Source organism: Centroberyx gerrardi, chromosome 9, assembly GCF_048128805.1.
Source record: "Centroberyx gerrardi isolate f3 chromosome 9, fCenGer3.hap1.cur.20231027, whole genome shotgun sequence".
Lineage (NCBI taxonomy): Eukaryota > Metazoa > Chordata > Actinopteri > Beryciformes > Berycidae > Centroberyx > Centroberyx gerrardi.
This window is the reverse complement of record NC_136005.1, coordinates 8,809,450-8,831,112: the sequence shown is the minus strand read 5'-3', so window position 1 is coordinate 8,831,112 and position 21,663 is coordinate 8,809,450. Positions and strand designations below refer to the sequence as shown.

The following is a 21,663-nucleotide window of genomic DNA, read 5'->3' as shown; positions in this document are numbered from 1 at the left end:
GACATTGTTGTTTTAATACACTATGGGAAGCAGTAGGCTATACATACTGTATGGAGCAGCTTGAGCTTATAGTCTGTCCAGTCAGGTGTCGTTTACAGGGATCAAGTTCATTGCCATTGGTTGTCAATACTGCTCAATCTGATATTAAGGCCAAAGCAGATCTCACTGAGATAAATTCCCCCTATTTGTTGTCAATGACTTTCGTCCAGCTCGACTGTACTGCACTTTGTTGGCTTAAAATTCCTTCTCTTTCCCTTACCTCAGAAAATCACCTAAGTGCTGTGGCAATCCCTGTCCTGCTGTTACCATGGCTTTTAAGCTCGATCTCCAGAGGAAAGGGAAGATGTGGTTGTTAGCATGAGGACCTCAGTGTGTACCTCAATGCGTACCTCAGTGACTGTAACATTTTATTACAGAGAAATCCACTGATGTACACAGCAGAGGTCAGCTGTTCCACTGATCCGTAAGGCAGATGTCCCATTACTGTAAAGACGCAGGTTTCCTTTAAGCGGCTCTGCGTGGCGTGTGATCGACTCTCCAGTTGAAATGTGTCTTCAGTTGCCCCCATTACTGCTGGCAGGGAGAGAAACAGAAGCAATCTTGCTTTGGCTCTGAGTTGGTATAATAGTCGTTCACCCGAAACATCCGAGGCCAACGCATGACTCAAAAAGGAATCATCTGCTTGTTCTCCCTCAGTGACAATTTATTCTCATTTGCTGAGTTGCTGTTTCGAATTAACATTAGAATCACATTATTGCAAAAAGAGAAAATAGGGGGAAAAAAGTGCCACATAGGGTCCGACTTACAAATAGACAAAGCTGAAGCTGGGTTTTGTTTTGAGGTTGGATAATCCAGCAGGCCAGATGGGTTTCTCTCTCTCTCTCTCTCATTTCGGTAAGTGTACAATCATTTCTTTTAAACATCATCTCCTGTGTATTCCCATGTCTTGTTGATTGACAGCTGCGGCCCTGCCCCCACCTGGAGCAGGACGTCCTGAGTGACTGTCTGTCCGTTCAGCACCTCCAGAGCTCCACCCCCTCCCAACACCTCCACTGCCCCGCCACCTCCCAGCACCTCTACAACGGCAAAGACGGCCGCTCTCCTGGACTGGGCCAAGACATCTTCACAGGTGCACACACCTCTAACACCCTGATGATGTAACCTTTCACCTTTAAAAAGTCATTAAGTCATTAAGTATCGATGGCCTAGAGTTGCATTTTCACAACAGGGACGTGTAAGCTAGCTAATTTACAGCATAGATCCAACAGAAACGTCTGGTGAAGAGGTAATATGTCACGATGCAAATGTTGTAATAACAATACTTCTTTGTCATTTGCTTGTTTGGCTTGGTAATGTAATGTCCTGTGACGCTCGTAGCACCGTCCTCCATCGTTGAGCAGTTGAAAATGTGAGTAGGTGTGATGGAGGAGACTCAAAACACCAATGGGCGGGGAGTGTTTGTTCTAAAACAGAGAACAGGCCGGAAAGTGAGTTTTGAAAGCCAGAAATCTCAGCACCTGGTGAAGTAATCATTGAGTCAGTGGTATTAACCAACAGCCCTATCATATTCTGGTTATCTTGTGCTATGAGGCAGTAAACATCTTACTTATTCCCCTTTTAATCTTGAGTCTAATCAAATGACACCACTATAATTCATCTTTTATTGCTTGGAAATATGCATTTTAGTTGCTGGACTACTCTTGATTGTTTACTTTTGGAAGAAAGTCTTAAAACCTCTCACTCGGTTTGTGTTTCATAGCCAGTGGCTTGACAAAAGCGTTTCCAAATAAACAGTCATCAAATCATGTTAACCTTTCATCTCGTCATGCAAAGATGACAGAAATCGTTAGTAACAGCTACAATCTGGAAACGTTTATTCATCACACGCGACCCTCGACTTCCATTTCACTAATTGATGAATTTGATCATCCCCGAGAGTCAACAACACTGAGGCTTGCAAACGAGAGATAGATAAATAGGCTGTAAAAATGTAAAAGACAGGAGAGGTGCCCCGCAGCTTCTTTAGTTTATGGACACATCTGTCATTGTTTGCTGCCTGTTCCCCATCCAGGCTCCCCATTGCTCTCTGTTATTGTTGCTGGAACACAGCGCACCGTTGACGACTGTGAACGCTCAACTTGTCTTTGAATGCCGCACGGGCCCCTGAATCTTGGCTTCGTAGCCTCTGCCTCCCTCTGTTTCTGAGTGGATGTTGCTCGCTCTCTTGTTTTAAATGGTTTCTAGCCCCGAGCAGCTCTCTCTCTCTCTCTCTCGTAAGCTGATTCCAAGGCATTCGAGGATGCAGTGTTATTCGAGGCTTATGCCAGCAGAGATGTTGCAGATTGGTATTCACGATCGGTTTCACTTTGTTCCAGAGCCAATAGGATGCATGGTAGAGGTTGGGCAAAGTGGGCAGGCATCCCATCATTAACACTTGTGGAGCAGAAAATGACTCACGCTTCCAGTCAGAGCTAAGCTTGTTTCCTGTTTGCTGGCTGTACGTCTGCTCTTATTCATTTAAACTATGGCTGCAGCGAGACTTACGAGAAGCCCCTCTCTGTTTTATAGAGTATAATTAGAGTGTTCCCTGATTAACCTGAGAGGAAGGACACATCACAGTTTGAGTGCAGAGGTTTGCATGCTCCTGCTGTTGTGCGGGTGGCTGCTATCCCTCCCCATCCCTTTCTCACACACTGATGTAAGCACCGACCACATACAAGCACGCACACGTGTTACAAACTGCTCTGAACATCTGTAGCGCTTTCTCCTCTAACTCAGCCAGAACCTTTTCGAACCAATCCACAACATCCACAGAACATAATCTTCCACTAACTTGCAAAGCGCGCGATCAGAACCTCTCTCGCTCTCCGCAACGAGCTAGCGATGAAATTGAGGCAATCACGGCCATTATTTGTCGAATGTTTTGCCGGTCTGGTAGCAGATGTTGGGGCTAAAGGGGAAACCATTTAAGGTCTGTGATTGATGATTTGGGGGTAATGAATCAAGCTTGTAACCATTTCAGAGTGCTGTCAGATCAGGCCTCGGCATGCTTCCACTTGAGAACAGCTGGGCCTGGAAACGGCAAAACCAGGAGCACCGATCTTTTCTCCTCCCTTCATCTCCTCCTGTCTTCTCCCCTCCTCGTTGGCCTAACTGCCCCAGACAGTTTGCGCGGCGCTCTTTCCCCGTGGATGCCGGGAAAGAAATCAGGCGATAACCGGAGAGAAGGATGGAGAGTAGATTTACTGTGTTGGGAGGAACGAAGGGAGATGAAGTTTAGCCTCTTAATCTCCTAGCAGGACTTGGTGTCTTTCATGTCCAGCCCTAGACAGAACATTCAGATGTCAGTGTGATTTGTCACAAGTCTCTCTGCAGCAACATTGTCAAATGTTTATGGAATTAAACAAGTGGACACTGGCTTGTGAATGTCAGTGGCACAGATGGAAAGGTCAGATGCATTGCAGCAGAGTCGTAGAGTGATACGTCCGAGCACAGGTCCAAAGACAGTCACAAGCACACCAGGGTCAGACATTAACAGCGGCTCGGGTCAAAAATGGCTTCGAAAGTTCATTAAACGCTGGGTGAGAAAAATGATGCAGTTTTTGATCAGAAAACACGCAGCCTGAAACAGTAGCCGCCATGCAGCCAGCAGTAGGAGAAAATGCCGATCCCACACAAAACACTGCGTCAACAAAATCTAAAACAAATAATATTGTAAAAACACTCAACAGTCGAGGGGTGAAAGCTGAACTGGTTGGGGACAGAGAGAGGGGAAGCAGGGAAACGATACCGTTCTCTTCTGTAAGGCCTGTTGCCAGTTTCCAGTAGTGGGAAAGACATTAAAAGAAATCTGGTACAAATTGAGTGTTTATATGCCCATATGCAATGCAAATGTATTATTTCATAGTTCAACTTGTACCCGAAAAGGATCAAAAAGGGGGCAAAAAATGCTCTCTAAAAAAAGTTGATTTCTTACCTTGATACACACACACACACACCTGCACACACTCACACACTCATGCTCATGAGTGCGCACACACACACACACACACACAGAGTAACCTTATTCCTCTTTAAATGCCCTACAACACATGTAACGTTTTAGTTCATTATTGTATAATAAGAAAAAACAGCTGAAAGGACAAGCAAGGCCAATCCCTGTGGCAGCACAAACAATGTACCCTAAATTACAAACAGTGCAAACACAGAACCTTTCAATTTTCAAAGCGCTCTGATTGGATGGAGGTTGTCAAAACAAAATCCCGTTGCCATGAAATGGCATTTAATTTGCTCAAAGGGAAGATGGAGCACGGGGCCCTCGAGTTTATTTGGCACGTTTACTGAATTAGCTTTGTTTGTCTTACAGGCCTGTACGCTGGCTCCAGCACCCCCCATCACGGTGCCCCGGTGGAGCTGCTCTCCCCCGCCCCCGCCCCGGCCCCAGCCTCTGCCACTGACCTGCCGCCCCGGCAACCCCGACTGGACCGGGACCTCAACAGCCCTCACCACCTGTCCCCACTGGCTGCCATGGACAGCACACGAGACGGGTGAGTCCTCCACATATGTAAAATATACATGTATTCGGCTCTAGACATGTGCCATACATGTGCCACCCTCCCTCTCTCTATATACTGTATACAGTATGTTAAATATGGGAAAATGGTAAATGTCTACATTTACTGGTAAATGCGCACATCTACCAGCAGGGCAGTAAATGCAAACCTTTTGAAGGTAAATCTGGTAAATGTGTATATTTCCCGGTTAGTGTGAGTGGAAAACGCTACTCACAGTCGTGTGAGGCTCTCTCACGATGCTCTCACTGCGTCTTGTTGCGGATGCGATGTACCATGTGGCCAAATTACCTCTTCGGATTGGCCTCTGTAGAAACCTCTGTGGATAAAGAGCCACATCTTCACAGAGAAACTTGACTGTTTCTGTCTCAAACAAAAATGGAAATACAATGACAGCCAGTCAATGTATACATTAACCATTTTCCCACATTTACCGTAACAATCAATGTAATCAATCTATGTATCTATCCATCTAAACAAACACACACAGGTCAGTTGAACTTAGTGAAACTTTCATCATCTATCTAGGCTTTCATCATCTATCTAGGATCACCCCTGACAGTATCATTATTATCACACTGGTATTGACCCACTGTGGGTCCAGTGTGACACAGAACAGTGTCAATACACATAAGCCCCCCCCCCCCCCCCTTATTGTTATTCACTTATTTATCACCCTCAAGCTGGGCAGAACACACATAGATCATGTTAGGTCAAGCCTGGAGGTCCTGCTGACATTCTCCTTTGGCTGTCTTACTGGAAAGAAACTCAATTCCACAACCCCTAAGACGTGCCTCATGGGAGAGGGGTGTGCTGGTCACCACAGGGTCAACATGACACATCACCGGCTCTATTTCTGGCACCCGATGCGGTGTTCATAAGGTCCCCCATCTCTACTGGAGACGACAGCGTCAGCACCATGACATAACCGCTTGGCCGGACATGATTCAGGCTTTAACGAGAATAAACTGTCAAAGCAGTGTGATAGGATCCTCTTGTGGTGTTCCTCTAATGTTTTGAAAAAGCACTCAGCCCTTGTGATGTACGGTGTGTTGTTTTGGCCTCAGAAGACAACGTGTGGTGCATTTATCAACAGATTATCTCTCTGAAAACAGAAAGCATTACCAAACAATTTGTACTGTACAAACCTGCTCTTGGGTGCTCTATCAGTACAGTTTTTAGGGAATATCATACCGTATTATACACCTAATTTGTTTCTTCATATATCACTCTGAGCAGGTTTGGGTAGTAAGGGAATACTTGTAACGACACAACGTATTCTAGATAATAAAATGTAATGTTATTCCATTAAACTAAATTAAACTAAAATAATGTATTCTCATTAGAGGGTAATGTGAAAAATGTGTGAAGAATTAAAGGATAACTTCTGGGAATACTTTTAAAGTGAAAGCAAGAGACCAGATGGTGGAGTGGCAGGTGTTCTGCGTCTTTATAAAAATGAGGCACAGAAGAAAATTTGTATCCAAACATGAAATACATTTCCTAAACTCTTTTATTTTTCTCTCTTTCTTATCTGTAGCAGCATCTTTATCCCTCAAATATGGCAAAGTGATCTGAAAGTAACTGAAAGAAGAACACTACCAGTCAAAAGTTTGGACACACCTGATTGAATGTTTTTCATTTTCTTAAAGCCATTTTGATCTAAAGGCTTACGCTTAAATGCTTGAAATTTGTTTTTTTTAGACAAATATAAATAGTGAAGTTGATGCCTATGTATGAATTTCTTTCCAAAGCCTTTGACTTTCCATCAAGGCAAAGGGCGGCTACTTTAAAGAATCTAAAATATAAGATAGTTTTGATTTAACACTTTTTTGGTCACTGCATAATTCCAATTGTGTTATTTCATAGTTTTGATGTCTTTACTATTATTCTAAGATGTGAAAAATAGTAAAAAATAAAGACAAATGTGTGTGACTGGTAGTGTATAATGAAATACATATTAAATTAGCCTCTGAGATACACCTACATACACATTTCACTGGAGGGGTCAGAGTGCAGGACAACCCTGTAGGGGGGTGAGTGTCTTGCTCAAGGACACTTCAGCAGGGATGGACAAACCTTTCTATTTATCTTTATCTTTTTTCCTATGTGTGTGTGTGTGTGTGCGTGTGTGTGCGAGTCACAGCATGTTTCCTATTAGGGCCGATGATTTCCCCAGAGAGCCAGCAGAGCAGAGCAGAGCTACAGAGCCTGAGTGTCGTCAGGAGGCACAGTGTGTACTGTACTAAACAATGTCCCGAAAACCAGGGAGGTGGAAAAGGAAAACACTCTTTTACAGTTTAATAACATTGAGAAAGAGTGGATAGAATCAAGCATCATAAACCCTGTGTTACAAAAGTGATCGCGTTACGTAAACACGGTTTCTTTTAACTCTGTGGTCCGCTCTTTGGGTGCGTGTGTGTGTGTGTGTGTGCGCGCTTTTATGTGTATATACAGCATATGTCAGAATGAGGTTTGATGGCTTTCTTACTGTGTGAGCATGCGTGTGTATGCATTTGTGCATCTGTGTGTGTGAGTGTGTATGTGAGTGAGAGGAGTTTACATAGAATAATCCAGGAAACACACATGATTGCGTGTGATTGGGGTGCGAGGCGCAGCAGGCCGGTCGTCTTCCAGCACAAACAGTGCAGCGGGCAGACACGGTAAACCTTCTAGATGTAAACGTCCTAGAGCTGCTCGGAGACGTCAGGCCGGCCTGGAAGCTTCTGGAAGGTGATGTGTTGTTTCAAGCCTTAAAAGCAGGAGGAGAGCGCTGTCGAAATTACCGTGCGGTTTCAGGCCCTCTTTCTCCGCGGCATGCACAATTACCGGTGCTAGGAGAGGAATGGAAAGTGAAAAGGACCTGAGTAGGGGATCCTGTAACAGCAGTTGCACAGGCGCGGTGACATATTGGATGTGAGACAGGGGTCGGTTCCTTAGGGTGCTTGATGAGGAACATCTGAACCACTTTGTGTGTGCGTGTGCGTGTGAGTACTGATGGGTGCCTGCATACGTATGCCTGGGAGTGTGTGTTTGTCTGTGTGTACATGTGTATATGTATAGTTCTATGCGGGCGCATGCATGTGTACGTGTAACTGTGTGTGTGTTTGTTTGTGTGCGTGTGTGTGTGTGTGTGTGGTTAGTGATGAGAATCCCCATTTTCCTAACAGATGTAGCTTAAGTGCCCGTTAGACCAAATATGTAATCTTCCTTGTTCTGAACGTTCCTACGTACTTGTGACGCGACGACAAGATTACATTAGGAGAATTGCAGCAATTTACAGATTTCATCGAATCGAGATGCTTGAACCAAAAGCACATGCACTTGCACATGCACACACACGTACATGCTGTAATGCTATTTGCGTGCACACACATGCACACGTACTTGAGTGCTATATCTCTTCATCACTCAGAAAAGGGGGGTGGGGTAGCGAGTAAAAAAGAGAGCTGTGCCAGGACCTACAACAAGCTGGGCATGAAATGTCTACTTACATTTGCCTGAAGATGGAGCATTTGATTTACATGTTTAAAGCCTTGAGTATACAGGCTGCTGCCAAAGTCAATATCAGCGCAGCACTTGTTTTTCCCAAACGGTTTAGCAGGACATTAAACATTTTGACAAAATTATCAAACTAACCTGCCTCTAGTGTGGCAGCCTCTGACCTCATAGCTAAATGTGTTTACTCTGGCTCAAATGGGCCATTTAGACTCCTTTTACTTTGTAAATACCAGTGTCATTTTTCTGAAGCTAATATTAAAATATGCCAGTTAAAATACATTTGGCGATCGGCAAGGCACGCGTGCGTGTGTGTGTATGGCCGGTGCTAAACACCCGGGGCCTCTCTCACAGACACGGCTGTTCGACCATGGCGGCCTGGGCTCACAGAGAGATGGGTGGTAAATGTTGTCATTCACTGCCTCGGCCATATGTGGTTATATAATTGCAGAGGGGAGAGTCCACTGCGCTTTTCCTGCGTATTGATATTAGAGCCCCTCTGCAAATATTAGTCTGAGGTGGTTTGATACCTAGGCAGTGATTGACACAGGCTAATTGAATTAGAGTGGCGGCAGAGACAGCACAGAGCTACATTAAGAGATACTGCTCTGAAGGGGGACATTCACGACTCGTAACTCTACACTGTCTATCTTCCAGCCATTATCATTCTCCAATGATCCAGAAAACGAGTGTCAATCTCGCAAGTCAAACAAAAACATTCCGAGGTAGTCGCTCACGGCAGTAAGTGGTCAGTCAGTCATTTTCTGGTCCGCAGTTAATAATGTGTAGTCTTCAATTAACCTGTCCATACAAACGCTTAACCCAAAGAAAAGGTTATGGCGATTTACTGTCAAAATTCCTAAAGCAGGATGGTGATTAAGGATGGCTCCTCCGTGTTTAGAGCAGTTATCTTTCTGGGACTAACAAAGAGCTTCCAAGGCCCCAAAATAGCCCGAGCTCTGGCTGTGCTGCTCACGCTGGGGCCTGCGGGGTTGGCTTAGCTTTAGCTTAGCTTTAGCCAGTATGCCGTGGCCTGTCTCTCAAGCGCAGCTTTAGCTTGCTAACCAGAACCAGAAGCGTTCCCACCGATCTGCGCCAAAGAAGCCCCTGCCATCCATCAGAGGGGCTTAATGGTCGGCTACAAAGGGGGAGACGAGAGGGGAGGGAGCGTGTGTTTGTGGGTAATGGAAGGTCTGTGGAGGAGAGGGTCTGATCCCTGGTCCCTAGTGGGACAGTAGGGGCAGGTGAGGGAAGACGAACGAGGAGCAGAGCAGGACTGCTCATGAATCTTCCATCTTCAGCTCTCTTTCCATCGCATCATGCCTCTAGTCAAAGAGCCAAGGCAGCTTCTCTTTACAAGACTGCATCACTTGCAGTAGTGTTTGGCTTGAAATTCTGCACAATCCTTGCAATCCAGTAGTGATGACTTCCATGCCCAAATACCTGATTGTGTTACAGGAATTCAAGTCATTTTGGCTGGACTGTTGTGGCCTAAGGGCAGCATAAGACTGTCCAGGTTGGAATGTACTCTTGATCTCTTGGTCTGTTACAGGGGTTTTGAAGCCAGGGTTCAGTCATGAACTTTGTTTGCTGAATCAAATCTCATTCCCAGAATGATGTTAACTTTCCCATAGTACTCTGAGACAAATTCTCTGAGCGACTCACGTCAGACTCACTGAGCTGTGTCCACTATTCTGTTACCACTGAGTCTGAGTTTGATCTCTCCAAACGGTGAGGTCGCCCAACCACTCCCTACCTTTTAAAACGTATAGCCTCCTAAATCCTCACCTTAACATCTCCTAACACCATCTTCATGCATTAGAGGTCAAAGGTCACGTCACTCTCCCATAGTAAATAGTGAGCAAGCGTGTCTTCCTGAACTCTCCAAGCTCTTCCTAACCCCTTGACCTTTCAGTATTTTTAAAATTGAGCACATCACTCTGAAACCCTCACCCTAAAATCCCCTTCAACTCTACCTCCATGAATCACAGGTCAAATCACTCTCTCATAGCAGAAAGACAGGGTTGGGTGGGCTGACTGGAAAAAGTGGGTAAAGGAGAGCAGTAGAGGATGGTCAGTGAAGATGAATACCAGGGGAGAGATTTATCTGGCATATGAAAGATTCCCCTCATACCTCGAGCCTGAGCAGCTAGCTAGCTAGAGTAGAGAGAGCGGGCCGGGGGCAGCTGGCAGTGATTAGCTTATGATTCACTTTAGCTGCACATAGAGGCTGCTTGTAAAAATATGAACAGTATAACTGTTTCCTGAGTTTGCGCTGACAGCAGCTCCTGGGGGAACGCTGCTCTCCGCAGGAACACATGGCCGCACACTGGGCCTGTGCCAACCCATGGATTAGCCACGCTCGCTAACGGCTAGCTTGTCCAGAGTTGAGGCTAACACAAGGTGCTACACACATGACACTTTGACAAAGCTTCCTCAATGCTGTAGAGGTACCACTGAAGGTCATACTGGATGGTGTGGTGTACAAGTACAGAGTTCAAATATGCCCTCTAACTGGATACCCAAATGAACAAAGACATCATTCCTATCACTTAAATTTTAAGTTCAATTGATTTAATGCCCTTGCAAACCTCTGGATTTGGAAGTCCCTTTGGTTAAGGCTAAAAACCAATAAAAACAATCATAATGGTGGAAATCCTCACCACCGAAGATCACCACCAAAATATTGACCCCAGGCCTGTCCACCAAATTTCATGGAATCCATCCACAAGTTTTTGAGATATCCTGCTGACAGACATAAAGACAAAACAAACTAACAGGGGCTAAAACATAACCTCCTTGGCAGAGTGACACATAACCCAAAACCCTGATCTGTTGTATACTGTTTGTAATGCTGATCTCTATTTATATTGGCCGAAACCCAGTGAGCCTGAAACACTGTCCTACAAGTAATAGAAATGTAAAATAAATTCACAATGGGAGCACCAGTGTGTGGATTCTGGCTTTTCGTTCAAGATTTGTCTTCATCTACCACTCTGTGCAAAATGCCCTGCATGGAGACACTGCCAGCTACTGAGTGCTGGGTGGCACTTCCCAGGCATTGCTCTCTCATACATGGAGAGGTAGGTCATATAGTAGGCTCCAGCCAGGCCAGAAATGAGCAGTCATCTAAGGGCTCGGCTGCCTCCAGCAACACTCTGTCATCACATTCGTATAGCGCTTAGTGCAAACCATATGCTTCCACAGCACAGCAGCACATAGTAACACAGCAGCAGTTTATGTGTTGGCATTCCTGATATGCAGTCATGAGAGGGTACTAAGTAGCTGTTGAATATTTGGGGAGGTGATTGGCCGGCTCAGTTTTAAAGGCAGGTCTGTTGGCGCTCTATCTGGATTTGGACCGGATTGCTGTTTCATTAAGTTAATGTCAAGTGTTAAAGCACTAAAACAGGAGTCATTTTGAGTTTCTTGTTAACTTTCACATAAGCATTTAAGTGTCTGAATACATACCAAATGGTGTCAGACATGGTTCTTTCTGTTGGGCAACATTTGCATTTCTGAAAATATCTTGCCAACTTTTTTGATGTGGAATGCCCCTTCAAATGCGTGGATTCTGTCAAAGTTTTAGATTCCCTTGATGTACACACTTTATAATAATAATAAAAATAATAATATACTATTCATGCCTGAGGATGTAAAGTGTTATGGGCAACCTTGTCTCACATGCTTCTGTACTGCACAAGCTCACTGAAACCCGCTGCATAGCATTCACTTCCTTTTTCAGGTTTTTGAAAGTGAACCAATGTTGGCTCAAATGTGTTTCTAAATGGTGGAATTCCCATTTCCTGGTTATAACCTTCTAAGCAATTAATCCCCAATTGTTTTGTTTTCTTTCCCCTCTGAAATGTGGTTTGCTCAGTGCAAAGTGTGACTCTTTGATGCTGAGGCTGAAGAAGGCAAGGAAGCAGACTCCATTTAACTGTGGAATTGGCACAATGTGGTCCAGTTGTGCCTTAGCATCTTTAAAAATGGGACTTGCCACAGCTGTGTCCAATAGCACGGACAAAGCTTTGTTTATGTAATCAAGATCCAAAAAAAGCCTACGAGGAACCCTCACTTGTCCTCCTCCTGGCCGGTAGAGTCCACTAAGTCACAAACATGTCATGCTAATATTCCTTCTCTCAAAAAGTCATGAATGTAAACACGGCTGTGCTTTCTTCTCTCTAGGCCACAAAGCGTGGAGTTACTGCAATGGTGGGTTGGCGGGGGCTTGGTTTCACTCGAATGCATGCTCTGGTGTTTGTTGACTTAAGATCATAATATGTGGTAGAAGGAAGATTACGTGTGGGGAGCCGAAGTTTCCACGCGGCTGGACTGTTTCTTCTGTCACTAACTGCTCCATTGGGTTTGTTGGATCATGTGGTTAGTGGGTCCGCATGTAGCTGCAGCTTTGATTGGGATGTCATACTGTATGAACCGTTTTGTAGAGAAATTATTCATGCAATCTAGAGGGAATGATACATAATTTACCCCTCCACCCCCACCCACCCTCCCTCTCTCTCTCTCTCTGCAGGGTGTCGGGTCCCCTCCTGTCTCCAGGGATGAAGGGAACCGGGACGCCTCCTCCTCCGCTGGAGAAACAGCATGTCCACCCTCACCACAAGCCCTACTCTCACTATCACCACCACCAGTCTGCCAACGACGGTAAGACCGACCGACCCTCTGTCGCAACTGCAAATGGCAAAGTCAGTTGGCCGAATGTAACCAAGTTTGTTCAGGAAAGACTAACTTTGGCTGAGATTTGAAGATTCGCATTCGCGTATCCAACTAATATCCTGAGATATTTCCTGCGGGATGTGATTCAGTAACGTAAAGCCTATCTATTACTCTTTCGTAACTCCCCGTTGTAGAAAATATTGTGCCAGATCATTTTAATATATTTCTGTGCACAACTCTCTGAACACCCCCATGTCGTTCTTCAAACCGTTACTGTACCACCAGAGCCACATAAAAGGACTCAAGGAGAGGAAGTTGTCTCTTAGAACAGATACTGCCCTGTGGCTCTGTCAGAGTGTTTTTAGCACAGAGAGAGATTAGAGTCGTAGAGACAGAGTGGGGAAAACCACATGCCGGAAGCCTTTTCCCTGCACTGAATTAGCCAACAAAATGCTGGCTCATGTATTCAGCTGTCTCTCAGCGCCCTAACATGGCAGGCTCAGCTGTCACTCCCGAGCCTTTTCCTAATGCCTTAAACACTGTTTTCCCTGTTAAAGATCTACGCATGGACGTCTCTCAAACCACGCTGTGGTCAGGGAGTTGCGTAAAAGCGCTCCAGGAAAGGCTGCTTTCACATTATCGTGACTCCTGCGGTCGTTTCTGAGTACAAACTGAGAGGATGGGGACAAATGTTACAAACTATGGGACTGGCAGCGTTAGCGCAAGCACAAATATAGCATTGTCATAATTTGAAAATCCACATTAAGTTTCAACCGGATGTAGCGGACGCTGACCTTGGAAACACAATCACCCATAGACATTGGTGGCAGTCTGTCAAGTTTGGCTTCTATTTTTTCTTCTCTTTCTCTCCTCCATCCTCCATCCTTTCCTAGACTACCAAGGCAGCTTTCAGAGCTGCTTCCATTTCGGAGACTCCTACAGAATGGAGCAGACGGTCAGCGGTGTCCACGTCCCGGCAGATTCTCACGCCTACACTTCCCATCAGCACAATGGCTTCCACATGTCCAGTAGCAACAATGGCTCTGCAGGTGAGGCCATGCGTTTGCTTCCCTTTATCTTACTATACAGGGCCTGTGTTACACCAGCAAACAGCAATACACCACCTTTTTTTTATTACTCATCCATCTCAGCATCTGTTTCTATGAGCCCCCCTCTTATCTTACTGTTAAGATGCATAAAAGTCAATTTAAAGTGTCATCTTGCACATAGTTGACAATAATTACTACCTAGTTGCCATAATTGCAATGATGATAAAATCTGGGCTGAATAATTTCATCAAGGTGTTGTAACATACTGCACTTTGTCATGTCTACTCCAGGCTTCAGCTTGACCCAGGAGCTCCAAGGCGGAGCAGGGTGCCAGTTCTCTTCCAGCCCAGAGGAGAGCATCTTCTTCCAGGTGGGCAGCTTCGACCGCAGCCTGAGCCACATCTCCTCCGTCTACACAGAGACATAGAGTAGCACCGGAGCAGGGCACACTCTACCCCCCATACTCACTACTCTGCTGTGCAACTCCTTCGGGACGCAACGTTACACTCCTGAATCACCTCTTTTCTAGTTCTCGTTCTCTTTGTTCATACTAGACACGGGTCAAATAGTATCTGCATATAATTCTTATGGCTTGTTTTGGCCTACTTAGGAGCCAGGTGGGTGGGGTTTGTCAGGTAGGATAATAAAATGAGTTCCAGCAAGATTAAACAAACACAAGAAAGCATTTGGAAGTCAATTTAGTATACTTGCATGTGATTGGCTACTTAACTGACACTGAATCGTCGTGATGCAAACCACACCCATCTGATACTCCAAGTCTGTTAGAAGAAATGCAAAAAAAAAAAAACTATTTGTAAATACTATTCGATCCAGCTCTGGTTTATACTGGTTGTTACTTGATATAAATCGAGGAAGGACACAAGTCAAATCAAGTCTTTCATTTCGCCCAGCCTTATTTGTTCTCACACTACATGATAGGAAAGGAAGAGGGTGAAGAATGATTTCTTATGTGCCCCTCAGTCATTCAAAGCTCCACTGGTTGTATATCATACTTCACTACACAGACTCCAAACACTCAAAAACAACCAACTGGACTCGAAATGAAATGTCCTCTCCCTCCTCTCATCTTTTTTCTCTCTCTAATCTACATCACTCAATCTATTTTAGACTGAAGTGTAGAATAAAATATATCATTTTGCTGTGTTGTTTTAGCAGTGGAAAAAAAAAAAACTTGTTTGCATTCCGTTATTTTGTTAAGTGTTTTTGCTTTTGGATTTATTTCTGGAGGAGGGTTTGGGCTCATCAACTATGCAATATTGCAGAGGTGAAACCGATCTACTTTATTATGTGTATAAAATGTACAGTTTGTTTAAAACAATCATTTGAATGTTTGTCATTTCCCAGTTTATGAAATAAATAATTGTACAATCATGCAGTGTGTCTTTTTGTATTTTATATGAATCTGACCCTCTATGTAAAATATGCAAAAATGTAGCCAGGAATCAAATCATTCACATTATTTATTGGTTGCACATGTCTGTAAAATACTTGGTTAGTTCATAATGAGGGAATGAATTCACGTTCACCTCATCTGAATGTACAGTGGAGGTGATATAGTGGAAGAGCAGCATGAGGAACATCAGTCCCATTATGGACAGGTTGTGCCCTCTAGTGGACATTGATAAGTACTGCTGACATGGGAGACCCCATACAACATGCAGTACATTATACATACAAGATGTCTGTAGCTGACAGAATATTTTGTCACATTATCAATGTCAGCTGCTCTGGTAAAGCCACAGTGTGTGATTGTTCGTAACGTCGTATCATAAAGTCTTATTTCTGCTTCTTCTTCCTGCTCAGATAGCTCTGATAATAGAAGTTGCTGAACAGGACGATGAGGGTGACGCAGTAGGCAAACACCACCATGTTCATGGAGTCCGGGAAGTCGCACTCTGTGAACAGGTTGTAGCCCGTGTGTGTGATGAACAGCAGAAACTGCAGCTGGAAAGGCAGTGGAGAAAGTTCAGATCAAATTAAAGTTACATTCCCAACATATACTGTATGCACATTTCCCATCATTCAAAGTCCACACAGCAAATCAAGAGCCACTCACCAGCTGTAGTGAGGTAAGGTAGCGCTTCCACCAGAGGTACTTCTGCATGTGAGGCCCGAGCGCAGCCAGGCCGTAGTAAGAATACATCACAATGTGGACAAAGGTGTTGACCAGGCCAATGAAGAATGCTGCACAATGTAGCACAACAGATGAATGCAATTGTGGTATTACAGTTTTTTCTGATTGCTTAGGCACTATCTTTGAAACTATAGGCTATTTTTGCAAAACTCTACACACTAACCACAAAACCTTACACCAAACCAGCAAAACATTATACATCTCTTGCAAAAGCAAACAATTCTTGCAAAACTCTTCAAACTCTTTCAGAAAATTGTGTAGTAACGTAAACACACATACACACAGGTATCCAAATGTGTAAAGTATGGATGTGTATTCCGAACATAACACACTATCAATACAAATAAGGGGAAAAAGTTTTTTTTTTTTCTTACTGTAAGAAAAAAAACAAAAAACTTTTTCCCCTTATTTGTATGTGTGTTTACTACATGTATGACAAAACTTTACAGTATTGCAAACTGCTATGCCCTGCACACAGAAAAAGCAAAAGCCACAAGTGTTTTTCATTTATACTATCAGTGCGTAGATGGTGCTTCATGTGCTTATTCAAATGATGGTTTGTGTGTACTGTATTGACGCAAAAACAAGAGTTTGAAGAGTTTTGCAAGAATTGTTTGCTTTTGCAAGAGATGTATAATGTTTTGCTGGTTTGGTGTAAGGTTTTGTGGTTAGTGTGTAGAGTTTTGCAAAAATAGCCTATAGTTTCAAAGATAGTGCCTAAGCGATCAGAAAAAACTGTAAAAAAATGTCCGTTAAATTTTGGGTATAAAGATCGACTCAAAGCATCAGAAAGTACGGAAAGGCTTCCAAATGAAGGAAATTACCATAGGATCTCAAGTTTTCAATTAGTTGATGAGAATTCATAGTAAATTTTAATAAAAATCATATCGGCCTGTCAGTGTCATCTCCCACCAATATGATGGAGGCGAGGATATGATTTTACTCAACAGCTTCAGGGGACGGCAGAGAACAGATGATGGTCTTGGACTGAAACATTTCCTGTGGTGCACTTTTTTAGTTTTTGCACTTTTTTTTAATTGCTTTTGCACCTTATGTAAATAAATGTCAGTCCTTTTGTTGCATCAGTTGGTCTCTTTTGGATTTCTTCCCTTTTTGTCAGTGTGCAAGTTCTTGTTGGGTTCTTTTTGTCTATGAATTTTGAACCCAGACACCTGAGACAAACCTCTTGTGTCATTGGACTTTTCCTTAGTGCAGACAGACCAGAACGAAACCTGCCTCACCCGGCCTTAATGAGCTACAAACCACTTAAAAGAATTTCATTGACATTGGTTTTAATGGAGAGTTTTAGAGTCACGCGATGGTCTAAAGGTGTTTCAGAGGCTTTTCCATCCTGACATCCTGAATCAAATTTTGGGAGTTTTGGCATGAAAATGCTCAAAGACGCTGAATACTGGCACAAAATATTCACTATTGGCAGCTTCAATCCAAAAATATCTGTATTGGCCTTCAAAAATCCATATCAGTCGATGTTCAGTGTCTTGCTTAGTGACATTTCGACAGGCCTGGATAAATCTTTCTGTTATGGGACAGTCTCTCTATCCACAAAGCCATACAACCACACCACATTATGCTAGGTGACTTACACTGTCCTCCGGCCACATACTTGACTCCTGACCACCAGTTGAAGATCATGGTGGCGTGATGATAGACGTGAAGGAAGGTCAACTGGCTGTTCTTCTTCCTCAGGATGAAGAAGACCTAGTCATGGAGAGGAGGAGAGGGGATTGTTACACGGTTTCAACTCTGTGACCTTATGCCTGTGAATCTCACTGATGCTGCGGGTGTTTTGATAAGTGTTTACCGTGTCACTGAGCTCTATGATCTTGGAGAAGAAAAACCACCAGCAGACACTGGCCATCTGGAGGGAGGAGGGGAAAGAATGGAGGAAAACGAGTTTGTCATGCAGGGCGAGGGTGGAAACCAGGCTTATCTCAGGTATAAAGAGACAGGGGAGAAGATGTACGATAGCAGAAGTTACTGCACTAATGCAACAGTTTATTGCACGTTAATGCAGGTTACTGTATATTGTATCTTGCGGGTGTCAGGGAGAATTATTTTAGTGTGATGCTCCAAATGTTGCATGTGCCAGACCAATTTTCCCTCACAGAAACAATAAAGTTACAAATTTAACTTTATGTAGGACACTTGCTTACCCTCATTGCCAGTGGGCTGGTGCTGTAATCTACAGGCTGACAGAGGTAGCTGTAGTTTGACAGCCAGGATGTGACCAGGAACTGGAAATATTCAAACACTGCTTCAGTGAAATGATACATCATCATTATCATTACCATCATGAAATGAGTATTCCTCTGTTGAAACAGAAACTAATTGTAACAGGACAACTGAAAATATTCAAACACTTTCACTGAATTACTCAACTTCATTGATGATCAACTTCATCACTATGGTCCTGATCATATTAGATTTTACCCATTAAAACAGAACCCACAGGGAAGGAGGCCACACACAAAGCAGCACACACACCTCATGGAACATGTAGGCAGACAGGCAGACCATGACAAAGTTGTAAACAATGAGGAAAGCTTTGAGGTCGACGGGCTCCCTGTGTTTCATCAGGCGAGGGCCGGCCCAGACCACACAGAGGTAACCAAGGAAGATGACGAGCACCGGGACGGGGGAGTAGACCAGCAGCCACGGGTCGGTCCTCTTGTCTGGAACATAATGGAGTCCGATGTTAGGGAGTTGATGGGGAAGAAGGAGAAAGATCTAGGTATTCTCCACTTGTTGATTGAGCTGTAGGGAGAAAATCTATGTCCAGGGGCGTAGCTATGGGCCCCACACACAGGAGGTGACTCTCCACTTTCCTCTCATCCCCACACCACCACTATTGCATCTATCTATCTATAACATTTATAGCATGTCTACCCATCCACAACTCAGACACACCTCCACAAATGCATTTACTGATCAATTATCGGACACATCCATAATTTAAACTATAGTTTTTGGCACTACCCTGATACCGCTGTCTGTCAAAAACATACTTTCACCAGTTCAAAATCTATCTTTGGAGGACAATTTTTGTCTTGGTCAGCACAGGAAAAACCTGGCCAGATTTTATTCTTGCTTGTCCCAGTTTGTCTCAGATAGAACAACAGATGCGGTTTTAACATTTTTGAAAACGTTTTTGTTTGCAGTTTTGTAAATTTCAACCAAACCCCGTTTCAAAACCAAAGCAGTGTGAAATAAAAGCATAAAATATTTATAAATATACACTTGAGGACCACAAAAGGCATTTTAGTCCAGACACTTTAGGGGACCCTGGGTTGTCAGTACCCCTATCCCCCCTACTTCAGCGCCCCAGGCTCCTGTATCTGTCCACTAGGAAGATGACATGTAACGAGATAATATAATTTAAAAAGTGCCATGGTAGCAAGTCCTGTGACATGTGTTGTCAGCCTGAGCCATAAAGCAGTCATTGTGAAGGCATGGGCTGATCTGCAAGCTGGGAGACACATCTGCATCTCCCCACTCCCACACATTGAACACAGATAGATGCCTGTTAGCCTGTGGCTTTTCTTCTCTACAACCATATAAAGGAACAGATATGAGTTTACTGCAAAGCAAAAACATTACTTTCACAACAAAAATGGGTGGAAATGTGCAAGTGTTTGTTACATGTAGGCTACATAGAAAAATAATAATAATCATACCTCCATTCTCCACTATCCACTGGTGCAGTGACAGGACGTTTTGCCATGCAGAAGCCATCTCAAAGTCGGAAAGGACGTTAGTGAATAAAAGAAAAAAACATTTGAAAATAATTTTGCTTTCTGAAACCCTCTCTCACGAAAATATGTAGCATTTAAAATTTAAGATCTACTCACTGAAGCTCACTTTGTAAACGGCGTTTCAGACCGCAGTGACGAGGCTGCAGCTGTCGGACAGACTTTGGATTTTGGACACAAACAATCTGAGTCTGGCAAATAATTACAAACAAGCCATGTGCAGCCGGCTGCAGCGGAAATAATACTCCTAGTGCTGTTGCTATTTTGTTTTAGTTTACAATGATTGAAGTCGCGCTGTGTGCTCACACTGCTCACGCTAAAGAAAGTGGTCCTACTTGTCGCACCAGTTACAGGACTTCAATGGGTTTTGATTGGATGGTGAACCACAACACCGCAGTTCAAACTGGCGAGTCAAAGTTGACACTTTACATGAATCTGGGCGTTTGCCTACAGTGTCTGGACTGAGATCTAATTTACACAGGTAGGCCTACATTCAACTCTTTTCCTGTTTTTGCATTTTTATTGTGGTCAATATTAGACAATTATTGTTTATTGTGGTCAGTAGACAGTTGTCTTAAATGTAGCCATAATTACTGTAGTTCCCTAACGCAAAAGAACTATAATAATCCTGCAATAAAGTTTAGGCAAGGCAAGGCAAACTTTATTTATATAGCAGACAAGGCAAATACAATGTGCTTCACATAAAACAGAAAAAATACATACACAGACCACAACTATTTAAATGACATTAAAAAAGAAAGAAAGATAGAGATAGAGATAAAATAGGTAAAACACACATAAAAGACATAAAAGAAATAAATAAAGATAATAACACCTGTTACATCTACATACAGATGATTTAGCAGAAGGCCACAGAGATAAGGAATGTTTTGAGCCGACTTTTAAAAGAGCTGACAGTGGGAGCACATCTCAGTTCTTCTGGAATTTTATTCCAGTAATTTGGAGCATAATTACTAAAAGCAGCTTCACCTGATTTAGCTTTCACCCTGGGAACAACTAACAGACCGGTCCCAGATGACCTCAGAGGTCTGGGTGGCTCATATCCTAAGAGCAGGTCGGAAATGTATTTTGGAGCTAAGCCATTTAGCGCTTTATAGACAAGCAGCAGAATTTTAAAATCAATTCTATCAATTCTATTCTAATCCAAAGTTCTTTTGGGGAGACCGGAGAAAAGACCATTGCAGTAGTCTAACCTGCTGGTAATGAATGCATGTATCAGCTTTTCTAAATCAGGTTATGACATGAGACCCCTTACTTTGGCTATATTTTTAAGGTAATAAAAAGCTGATCTTGTAATGGTATTGATATGGTTGTTAAAATTGAGATCGGCATCCATAATAACACCAAGATTCCTAGCTTGGTCTTTACTCTTGAGAGACAGGGAGTCAAGGTGAGCCCTAATTATCTGCCTCTTTTCCTTAGTGCCAAAGATAATTACCTCTGTTTTGTCTTTATTTAGCTGAAGAAAGTTTTGGCACATCCAGTCATTAATTTCCTCAATACACTGAATCAGAGAATCTACAGGACCAAAGTCACTTGAAGAAAGAGATATATAGAGCTGAGTGTCATCTGCATAATTGTGGTAATGAATGCTATTTTTCTGTATATGTCCTAGTGGAAGCATGTAGAGGTTGAATAAAAGAGGGCCGAGGATTGAGCCCTGTGGAACTCCACATGTCATACTGACCCTTTCAGACACAAAGTCACCGATAGACACAAAGTAGTTCCTCCCTTGCAGGTAGGTCTTGAACCAATTTAAGGCTGGGCCAGAGAGTCCAACCCAATTTTCTAGTCTATCTAATAATATTGTGTGATCAACAGTGTCAAATGCAGCACTAAGATCCAGAAGTACAAGGATAGAAAGCTTGCCTGAATCTGTGTTCATACGAAGATCATTCACAACTCTAATAAGGGCTGTCTCA

The 21,663-nt window shown here is 43.4% G+C and overlaps 2 protein-coding genes across 3 annotated transcripts in view; one reads left to right on the top strand and one right to left on the bottom strand.

Annotated features, from left to right (window-relative positions):
* Positions 1-14,222, top strand: part of glis1b (GLIS family zinc finger 1b) — a 45,863-nt gene extending 31,641 nt beyond the window's left edge. Inside the window, exons 6-10 of the mRNA XM_071908547.2 lie at positions 961-1,084; positions 4,367-4,547; positions 12,604-12,734; positions 13,640-13,795; positions 14,086-14,222. Coding sequence (XP_071764648.2) covers positions 961-1,084; positions 4,367-4,547; positions 12,604-12,734; positions 13,640-13,795; positions 14,086-14,222 — 729 coding nt within the window. The remainder of the gene's footprint in view (positions 1-960; positions 1,085-4,366; positions 4,548-12,603; positions 12,735-13,639; positions 13,796-14,085) is intronic.
* A 1,036-nt stretch (positions 14,223-15,258) lies between these two features.
* Positions 15,259-20,069, bottom strand: elovl8b (ELOVL fatty acid elongase 8b). Of its 2 annotated transcripts, none has more exons than XM_078285518.1 (8): positions 19,820-20,069; positions 19,646-19,708; positions 18,456-18,643; positions 18,125-18,205; positions 17,773-17,829; positions 17,555-17,669; positions 15,873-16,000; positions 15,259-15,760 (listed from the first exon to the last, which is right to left on the bottom strand). In XM_078285518.1, exons 2-8 carry the CDS (start codon positions 19,701-19,703, stop codon positions 15,593-15,595), a joined length of 795 nt encoding a protein of 264 aa, XP_078141644.1. In that variant the 5' UTR covers positions 19,704-19,708; positions 19,820-20,069; the 3' UTR covers positions 15,259-15,592. The 2 variants fall into 2 exon arrangements, with proteins under 2 accessions (XP_078141644.1, XP_071764706.1); XM_071908605.2 differs by having other exon boundaries at positions 19,646-19,703.
* Between the last annotated feature and the right edge of the window lie 1,594 nt (positions 20,070-21,663).

What these genes read in the sequence shown, in the direction of transcription:
- elovl8b (XM_078285518.1), bottom strand. Translation starts at nt 19,703, where the DNA reads ATGGCTTCTGCATGGCAAAACGTCCTGTCACTGCACCAGTGGATAGTG. An exon ending in GTGGATAGTGGAGAATGGAG is followed by an intron (nt 18,644 to 19,645) that starts GTATGATTATTA and finishes ATTATGTTCCAG; the next exon opens with ACAAGAGGACCGACCCGTGG. An exon ending in GTATGTGGCCGGAGGACAGT is followed by an intron (nt 16,001 to 17,554) that starts GTAAGTCACCTA and finishes TACATTGTGCAG; the next exon opens with CATTCTTCATTGGCCTGGTC.